Genomic DNA, 10041 nt, shown 5'->3' on the forward strand with positions numbered 1-10041 from the left:
AAATATATAAATAAATTTATGTGAATTAATAATATAATACATATAAATTATAAATATATATTTCATATTTATATATATATATGGGCAGATATATATATATATCTATAGATATATATGTATATATATATATATATATATATATGCATATATATGCATATGCATCCGAAGAAGTGGGCTGTAGTCCACGAAAGCTTATGCTCTAATAAATTTGTTAGTCTCTAAGGTGCCACAAGTACTCCTGTTCTTTTTGCGGATACAGACTAACACGGCTGCTACTCTGAAACCTGTCATTAAAAGGTGAGTGTTCATGCTTGGGGACAGATTATACATTTTTAATTATTTAAAAAAAAAATATTGGAAGGGTATGTAACAAGTAGGATCAGGATATAACAGTCTTCCTCAGTTTCACAGTTCTAATATCCAGAGGCAAAATTACAAAGTTACTATTATTCAGACACCTTCGGGTATTAATGTAGTTTGCAGCCTATGCTGTTTCTTTTCCTGAAGAAGACACCTCTTTTTCACACTGTATGAAATTTTGCTGTTTGTGATTGCAATTAGCACCACCTAATATTGATTTTTTTTTTTCTACCATGAAAATTTACCAGCCTAGGGAGAAAATTTACTAGACCTTTGCCATGATGGTCAGTAATGGGGGAAAAAAAAAATTATATTTGCCTTACCAGTCAAAGTAAATTACTGTTCTTGGATGAGTGAGCAAGCAAAATTGTACAAGGCTAACTTAAATCAGTGGTTTATTCTGCTAATTCCTTGCAAATGTAACTATTTTTAAGGGAGTGAGGCTTGAGGAAAATGACTGCACAATGCACGCTTGCATTGTAGATGACACCAGCTTCTACTGTGTGTTTTTTAGTGGATAGTGCTAATGATGATCCATTCTCATTCAGGTTGGAGATTTTGGACTGGCCCGAGAGTATGGGTCACCTCTGAAGCCTTATACACCTGTAGTTGTGACACTATGGTACAGGGCACCAGAGCTGTTACTTGGCGCCAAGGTATGTTTCTTCCTGTCCATTTGTGAACTAAGATGGCAATTATTCTTTATAGCGTCTTGATTTTTTTCCCCTTATTTATTTTGCAGTTAACATACCAAAGTATGCATGGATGATTTTTCATATTAGATTTAGAGATGGAAAAATGTGGAGCTGAAACCATACTGTAATTGCTAATTCAGTGGAGAAAATTTTACTTGGTTTCCCATAAGCTGAAAAGGTTACAGGTTGATGGGTGTAACTATTCTTCTTTGGAATATTAATAGGCGAGAACTACCAGGGGTTTTACTGCTAGAGATTGGTGGTGGTCGTCCGTGCCATATAGGGAACTGGATTGCTTGATTTTTGGAGATGGGGAGGGGACAGCAGGGGGGGCATCTTACTCCCTTTCTCTACAACGTGTGGAAGCTTGATGCACTGCTTTAAAGAGCAAAGCAAAGCATTTGGTACCACTTTGATCACGATGTCTACCTGCTGCTTAGCTGATCCATACTGCAGTTTTGGAAGAGGCCTTTATGAAACTCTAGCTGGTGGTCTGGTTAGTAGAATGTGGGTTGGGAGAAAAAACACTGCAAGAGTCAGAGAGAATCTATGCTTTGGGTCCAAGACTTTCATCCTATCTTATTAATCAGGCTGTGCAACATGTCAGGCTGGTACAGGTGAAAAGACTACTTTTGTTTAGGAAGAGAGCTCTACTGTTCTGGTCAGATTTTTGCCCCTTAAACTGAGACTATTCTTGGGGCAGAGAGGTCAAAGTAGAACACTGTGCTAATGTATGACAGGGCAGTGGCTAGTACTCCCTCTGCTAGCTGTGATGGGAATGATTCTCAACATGGGATGAGGAAAAAGGGGTGACATTTTCGTGAGTGTCACATTTCAGTATGTGGTGTTTGTGTGTATAATAAGTAACTATTTTATCGTCCATAGTATCTTTTACTTGAGAATAAGCATGGTTCACATGCGGTGAAATAATTATAATGTACAGTAACCTAAGTAGTCAAATCATCATTGAGTTGGCTGGCAAACTATGTGTCCCGTAAAATAAATCCTCCTGTAATTTGTACATTTTCTGTATTTTCAGGAATACTCCACTGCAATAGACATGTGGTCAGTAGGTTGTATATTTGGAGAACTGTTAACTCAGAAACCGCTGTTTCCAGGAAAATCAGAAATTGACCAGATTAACAAAGTTTTTAAGGTAACTGATACTCTTGGAGTCACTGATAATTGTTGTAGCCCAGCACTGCTCTAGAAGGATATAGTAAGCAAATAAACACCCCCTCCCAGCTCCGATATAGATATAATAGAGCCTTGTTGTTCAGCGTATACATATGGTCAATATGTTCTTAAAGCTTGTGCTTTTATTTTATGTGTTCTCCTGATATTTATCAAATCATATATGGGAAAGGAACAAGAAAGATGCACTGTGGTGTGTATGTCCTTCTGAGATAATATTTTGATTTGCAGGACCTGGGTACCCCCAGTGAGAAAATCTGGCCTGGCTACAATGAGTTGCCTGCTGTAAAGAAGATGACATTCACAGAGTATCCCTATAACAACTTGCGCAAGAGGTTTGGGGCACTCCTTTCTGATCCAGGTTTTGATCTCATGAACAAGTAAGTGTAAATTTCTATTGGAATAGTGGAAGAACCCATTTATTACAGCTCTAGAATTATGGAGAATTTCTATAGTCCTGCATCAAGGCATGGCTTTCTTTTTGGTTAATTTAATTTCTCAGGAAGGTGAGACTGATGCATCTCAAGTCTTGAATTATCAACTCCCTAAATTCTATTCTTGGCCTTCACATAGCTACACCTAGTGAACCTGAATCCTGACGTGTAACACCTGTTATTACTCCAGTCATCGGCTCTGCCAGCACAGTGGAGTCCTAAAATATAATGTTTGTTTTCCCAGTAGTGGTTTAGATCATTCATATTGCATTTAATTATCCTGTCCTGTGAGTCTTCCCTCTTGCAGCTTACTGATGGCCATTGATATCAACAGTGAAGTCATAATGTTACAATTAAACTGAAGGGGGTGGGAAGGACAAGGAAACAGATCTTAGAATTTATTTGAGGAAAGTGGAAAGCTACGGGGAAAAATAGTCATCTGTATTTTGTCAGTTCTGTTAAATCAGCTGTTCTGGTCGTCATAATTAGTTCTACCTGTAGACTCCAGATCCTCTCTTCCCTGTCTCTCCCCGCTCTTTTTTTTTTTTTTTTTTTTTTTTAAAGGATGCTGGCAATGGCTTGAGGGTTTTTTTTCTCCAGAAAGTTCTCCTAGATTTCATGCCATGTATACGTACCTGGAAAGGACAGATTCAGGTACCAGGTCCTATGGAAAGTCTGTGTCCATCCTTTGTAAAAGAGGATTTTCAGTCCTCTCAATTTAGCCACTAAACAAGCCAATTAGCTGTTGCTTATTTTTCTTTGGAATGAGTATAACAATATTACTTTGAATCCCTTAAGGGATGCCAAGGGACCAGACAAAAGTCTGTCAGTACAGTGTTGTATTACTAGCAATTAGTTTGGTTAATATGGGTTTATCTCTTCGAAGAGCTCGTTAGTGCAGGCTGCATGTGTGTAGGCCCTGGTCCTGCACAAATTTAACTTTACACGTATTATTGAAGTCAGGGGGACTAATCTCTCTCTCTCTCTGTATCATGGTCATATTCTGCTGAGCTTGGTATATGGCACAATAGAGACAAACCTTTTGTACTGTTAAGTACTTGAAATACTTGACCACAAATCGACTGGTCAGGTTACATTACAGAATTGCGTAAGAGTCATCCTTACTAAAGAGTGAAGCAGCATATAAAATTGTGTTAATTGAACCATTTTAGATCCTTTCTAAGCTATATCTGACTTCTCATTCATCCAGATACTTTTCCTGAGGTGTCTGATGCTCTACAGCTCAACAAATGTATCTTCAAAAAGGATAATTTTTGGCTTTAGTGGTGCTGTGTGTGGATGGTATTGGTACCCCTGAAAAATAATGTAATTTAACTAGCTGATTTTAAGTTCCAGTTTTTATTTACTTTTTAAAATAATCCTTTTTCAAAAAATGGGAATATCTTAAACTGGATGTCTGCATATTTTTTTCCCCTTTGAACTAATTTTTTCCCTTTTCTCTGCCTTTTTTTTTTTTTTTTTTTTAACCCCATCCCACTCCATCCCTTTGAATAATTTTCAGGTTCTTGACATACTATCCAGGCAGACGAATCACTGCTGAAGATGGTTTGAAGCATGAGTATTTCCGAGAGACTCCCCTTCCTATTGACCCATCCATGTTTCCAACCTGGCCAGCAAAAAGTGAACAACAAAGAGTTAAGCGCGGCACAAGCCCACGACCTCCAGAGGGAGGACTTGGGTATAGTCAATTGGTAAGTTTCCTAAATTGGTAAAGAACCAGATTTTGAGGTAATCCAGCATAGAATCTCCTACTGTCCCTTCTTGTGTCCCCTGGTGCTATTGTTGGGAAAACTGATAGACTGGACTGTATCACCTTACTGGGTTTGAAGTCACTAGACTTACTAGCAAGTTCATTGTTCTTAAAAAATGAAAGTGGCAAGCGTGGTGGCATTTTGATCATGGATGAAGACTGAAGTCCCATGCCTGGTAGATTGCAGGCACCAAGGGTAAACTGCTCTGCTTCCTCCAATATTGGGGCAGGGGGAATAGTCCATAAAAGCTAGACAAAAGTGAGACTCGTACCCTTTCCGGGCTTCCTATGTTCCTGTTTGCTAAGTTTGACTTGAGAAGCCATAGCCATTTGGATCAGCTGCAAAATCTCGTTCATTGTACTCTTCAGACTCCTCATTCGGAGCTACCTTCTCTCCCTTCCCAAGTCCAGTATATATTAGATGATACATTTTATTGGTTGTGCTCAAGCTATTTTTGATCACCTGTGAACAGACTGACATAAGTTTCTATATCCATAATTTTGAGGGTGTAAAATCTCAAATGGCAGATGTGCCCAAACTGTGTTTGATCAGTTGGCTAATGTGCTGATTTACCAATGCAGATAGTGCAGTCACAATAGCTTTTGTATGCTCAGAGATAAAGGCACTCCAAAACAAGCATTCAAAATAAGAAATGATAATGAAGTCCTTTGGGAAATATAGCCCTGGAGTGTTGATTAAATAACATGAATAAAACTCCACTTAGAGCTCAATGGTGAGGCCATTAAATTTAACATGGTATTTCCTGTATCTTACGAATATTGTGTTCACTTTGTTTTTGTTGTAGTGTTAGAACAGTGAGACATACATTTCTTTCTTATAAACACATGAATTATATATACATTTTCACAGGGTGATGATGATCTGAAAGATACAGGTTTTCACCTGACTACCACAAATCAAGGAGCATCAGCAGCAGGACCTGGCTTCAGCCTCAAGTTTTAAACTTAATATGAGGAAGGAAAAAAGACAGAGCTTTGACTTCAACCATGCTGTTGATGAATGGATTTCAAAGCACTTCAGTTTTGTTCTTCGCATCAGGAAGACTGTGTTTTACACAGAAATAGCCAGATGTCATCTTGCTGGGTGTGGAATATAACTGCTGCATTTCATTCAGGGGACTGGAATGAATTAATCCGAAAAGCCAAGGATCATTACAAAAATTCAAAAAGAAAACTTGAAGTACAATCTTGGAACTGGTTTTTTTTTTTTTTTTTTTTTTTTTTTACTTTTTTTGCTTGTAAATTTGTAGAATTAAAATCCATTTTTAATTGTTTAACAGTGTGAAGGATTTCATTTTCTTCACCTGCACCAGACTTGGATGGTGATGGCACTAAATCTTCTAGAGAGGAAACGTAGAGAGATTTTTCTCTCTCCTTCATCCCCGTTTGTGCTTATACAAATTGAAGCATATTGTCAGCACAGGTAGAAAAGATCTTTTGTAAAGATTATCTGTTTGAATTCAGTTGCTTACTTGAGCAAGAAACCCTAAAGGCATTTCTGAGGTGTCTCTCCTATTCTGTGCCTTGGAGAGAGCCATGTTGTGCTGCGCTTAATACTTACTGACCTTTTTCGAGAGCACTGATGGCCCCAAGTGGTTTCTGATGGATTGACCACTTCACTGTTTGACCTACTGTATGTATAGATTCACAGTGTCTGTGGTGCAGAACAAGAACTGCAATATTGTTTTATAAATCCAAAAATATTTAAATCTTTATTTTCTTCTATAGGTTGTCTTGTTAATGTCTCCCCTTTTTCCCCCAAAAGAAAAGGTAGGTGTACTGAATTTACAGTGCTACCTTCCATAGGAATTGTCCTGGAATGTTGTACTCTTACGCGTTTCTAATTTATAACTGAACCGTCCTTTTCAGTGGAGCAGTGAGAAAGGAATACTATAAAAAATTGGACATTCATGCAATTAGAATTAGGCTCCAATCCAGTAAAGTGCTTAATTTGAATTATCGGAGTAGTCCCATTGATTTCAGTGCAACTATTCATGTGCTTAAAGTTAAGCATTTTAAGTGCTTTGCTCGATCAGAGCCTTAGCAACAGGATTTTTTTTTATACGGAGAGAGATTAAAAGTAAAATATTCTTGGAGGAAAATAGAAGTGTGTAAATGGTATAAAATATTTTCTCTTAAGCTTAATTTTCTAATTTGCATTGAATGGGGGAGGGGAGGGAGATTTTTAGTCTTGTTACCTGTCTGCTTCTGAACTGCGCTGGATTTTGGCGAGATCGCACCGTATTGGGGGTATGTGGCAGTTGTTAATGTATGGAAAAGCAGGCTCTGTACAACATCTCTCAGGCTGCAGAGCAGGAGAACATTTGGCAGTGACCTGCACAATAGCTGATAAAGGATTAAAAATGTGACTTTAGATTGTGTGTCAAGCTCCCCTGTAAACTTTGCGCATCATAACTTTTGTATTGTTCCCTTGGCAAGAGCAGCAACAGCCACTCATGGAAAAATCGGATTCCCAGTAACGCAGGATTATTTAGAGACGTCAAAGATTTTTTTTTTTTTTTGTAAAACAACCTTAAAGCTGGATTAAGATGGGAATTTGGTCTGGTTTTGAAAAGTGTGTGATTCCAGATGTTCCAGGGGAGGGGAATATTGCTACTTGACTCTGTGGAACGGCTTTCCAAATGGTCTGCCTCGGCTTCATGTAACAAAGAAAACACGTACTCTTTTAATTCAAATGTCTGTTTTTCCATATGGAGTGCTTACTGGGTATGATCCTAGTTTGACTTGTCCATACAAAAAAGATGAATTTTATTTAATATTCCTGTACACTCAAAGTAGGTAAATCAATTTTTTATGATAAAAGTGAGTCCTAAGTTTGTTTATTCGTACTAAATACATTTGTAAAAAGAAAAAAAATGATTAAAATAATAGTGAAATGCTAATCATGTTTCCCCAGCAGTGACTGATATTTTCATTTTTTTTTTTTTTTTTAAATAGGCCCTACATATACATTTCGGGTCTGACTGGCCAGGTGTTTTCCCTCTTAAAGCTGGGCCTTTAAGATGGGTAAGTTTGTTTTTTAATCTATCTTAAGCTCTGTAAAACTGAAATATGGTGAGAAAATACTTTGAAGACAGTTTGTTCAGGAATGACATTGTCATGTTGAATTGGTTTGAAACCCTCGTTTCAAGCATTTGAATTCAGTCTGGTGTTGTGTTTCCATAAGCTTTCAACACTGGCTGCTGTGCAGATTCTACTCTGGGAGCATGAGAGGAAATAAAAGGACTTTTGCAATGCTGTTAACTAAGTTCACTTTGAGGATAGAGTAATCAAATGTCATAAGAGCACACTTAACTACATTTCTTACCATGAGAATATAATTTCACTATGGTGAAGTGTTTTCAGTATCAAAGCTGGGTGATAGGAATGGGAATACAAGGCTTTTAAATATCTGATTTTCCTATACTGTGCGAAGCTGGGAGGATTGGCACTTGTTTACTCTGAAATATTTCTAAAAAGTGCTTGCTTGTCTTGCTTTTTCAGGACGATTCTATCAATGACTGGAAATTTAGTATGTTTGTCATCACGGTTAATTAATGCTGGTGGTTTAGATATTGGTGTACTGTGCCTACCCCCATGTATGAATGGCATCTAGGTAGTATGGCAGGGCTGGATGGTTTGCTGGTGTGTAGATCCTCTCCTGTGTTAAGCAAGCCACTTCCTGCATTCCCTCCTCCACCATCCATGTGAGCAACAGCCAGCCTGGCTCTGTGGGAAAACAGCTGAGCAGAAGACTAAACAAAATACTCATCTCTCCACAACACAACCGCACAGCTGTTACTCCTTTGGGAGCCACTCTCTCAGCACCCCGTGACATGTCATGGGAGCAGGGGTCTCAATCCCCACTAAAGGCCTGTGGTGCTATTCCCAAGAGTAGTGTCATGGAGAGATGCGTGTTTCTGTGACACACTAATGAATTCACAACCCTGTTGGGCAGGGGAAACATTTTTCATCTCTTACAGATGGGGAGCTGGTGGAGATGATAGATTGAAATCTACACTGAGTGATGGGTGGAAAATTGTAGCTCCTAGCTTCTCTATCTCAACCATGAGACAAGGCAGGGACTTTTAGCAAAACATTTGATGCAGAAGGGTCTCAAAAAAGTGAGATGATGCTGACCCCTCAAGCCTAAAAAGAAACTTATTTTTTTTTCCTTTTCCCTCCTCAGATCTTTTCTTGTCTCTGTCAGGGTAGATGGAAGTTCACTTTAACCCCACCGCACGGTAAGTAACCTAAGACCATTTTGATGGAATAAAGCTGGTTCTGTAATTTGAGTTTGCTGCAGCTTTAAGCTGTCTATTTTATTGACATAACATCACTTGGTTGTTAAATTAATCCTGAAATTTGGGAAAGAACCCTAGTTACAGCAGCAGTTAGTGGGAGTAAACAAACAAAACAACCCTTAATCATAAAGCATGATAATTTCCCTGTGCTCCACCAGTCATCTCAGTAGGGGCCAGTGTGTATCTATCCTCATGCTTAGACTGTTTTAAGTTCTTTAACATCTCCTATTCCACTCAAATGTCTGAGCTACTCAGCAGCTGGGGAAAATACTGTTCCTGTAATATACTTGGGCACAATGAGATGTGGAATTAGAACAAAGGTATTCCTATCTCCTAGAGCTTGTATATACAGTAGAGTTATAACGCTATAGCTAAGGTATGGATTTAAAGTGAGATTATTATGCCAGTATAAACCTTTCTGGAATAAGCTCAGCTTTTCACAGTTTAGTACATGTCACTTTGGAAAGGGCTTAAACTCAACTCCAAAATAAATTGTCCACAGGGCAGTTTATATTGGTATAATTGTACCTGTTTGTTTAGCACAAACATCTTTCAACACACAACTGCTGGACTTCACTAGATTATCATCCAGCCTTTGAATTAATTGTGATGTCTTTCCTGAAATGCAACTGCCAGGACAGGTATTCTTCAGCTCCCTCCTTGTATAGGCCACTCACTCCCTTCATTCTTAAATTGGTCCTCTTGTTCTTTAGAGTTTATGGCAAGAAAATATATCAGAGCCAGGGATTAGTGTTAGGTGTGGGTTTAGTTACCTACAAGAAAGGAATAAAACTCCCCATTAGTTAAATGTGAATATTTTATATTTGGCAACTCCAAACATCAATGAGGGCAGGACAATAAATATGATGGGCGTTAAAATATGAGTCTTGGAAATGTATGGCCACTGGGAAACAGCAATGTCCAAACTGCCCAGGATGGTGGTAGACAACAGCCAGGATAGTAGCTAGCAATGAAGTATGGCAGCGGAGAAAGCAAATGTGAGCTTCTAGGCTGAGTAGTCAGAAATGGTACATCAGAAGCCACCTATGTAGCCCTAGATAAAAACATGTTAAAATAGAGTGGCAGGTGAGACAAGGGGAACATTGTCTTTAAGATGAGTTGAAAGTTACACTTAAAGCGGGACTGAGGAGTTTTCAGCACCTCCATAATATTACTGATGGCCTTTACCTGACCATCGACAAATTAGAATTCAAAGAACAAAAATAATGATGGTGGGACTTACTTAGGAGGAGACATTGAAA

General features: G+C 38.4%; 1 protein-coding gene across 7 annotated transcripts in view; it reads left to right on the forward strand.

Moving 5' to 3' along the window:
- Positions 1–10041, forward strand: part of LOC117867800 (cyclin-dependent kinase 11B) — a 38049-nt gene that overhangs the window by 24893 nt on the left and 3115 nt on the right. For 4 of the 7 annotated variants that reach the window (XR_004643507.1, XR_004643510.1, XR_004643512.1 and 1 more), the window contains 7 exons: positions 909–1016; positions 2095–2211; positions 2481–2629; positions 4206–4395; positions 5326–6245; positions 7434–7502; positions 8665–8719. Coding sequence is in view for 1 of the 7 variants with exons in the window: in XM_034753101.1 (XP_034608992.1) it covers positions 909–1016; positions 2095–2211; positions 2481–2629; positions 4206–4395; positions 5326–5418 (657 nt within the window). In the remaining 6 variants the exon portion in view is untranslated. The other 3 variants (XR_004643508.1, XR_004643509.1, XM_034753101.1) reach the window with 3 other exon arrangements.

Source organism: Trachemys scripta, chromosome 19 (assembly GCF_013100865.1).
Source record: "Trachemys scripta elegans isolate TJP31775 chromosome 19, CAS_Tse_1.0, whole genome shotgun sequence".
In the NCBI taxonomy this organism is placed as follows: domain Eukaryota; kingdom Metazoa; phylum Chordata; order Testudines; family Emydidae; genus Trachemys; species Trachemys scripta.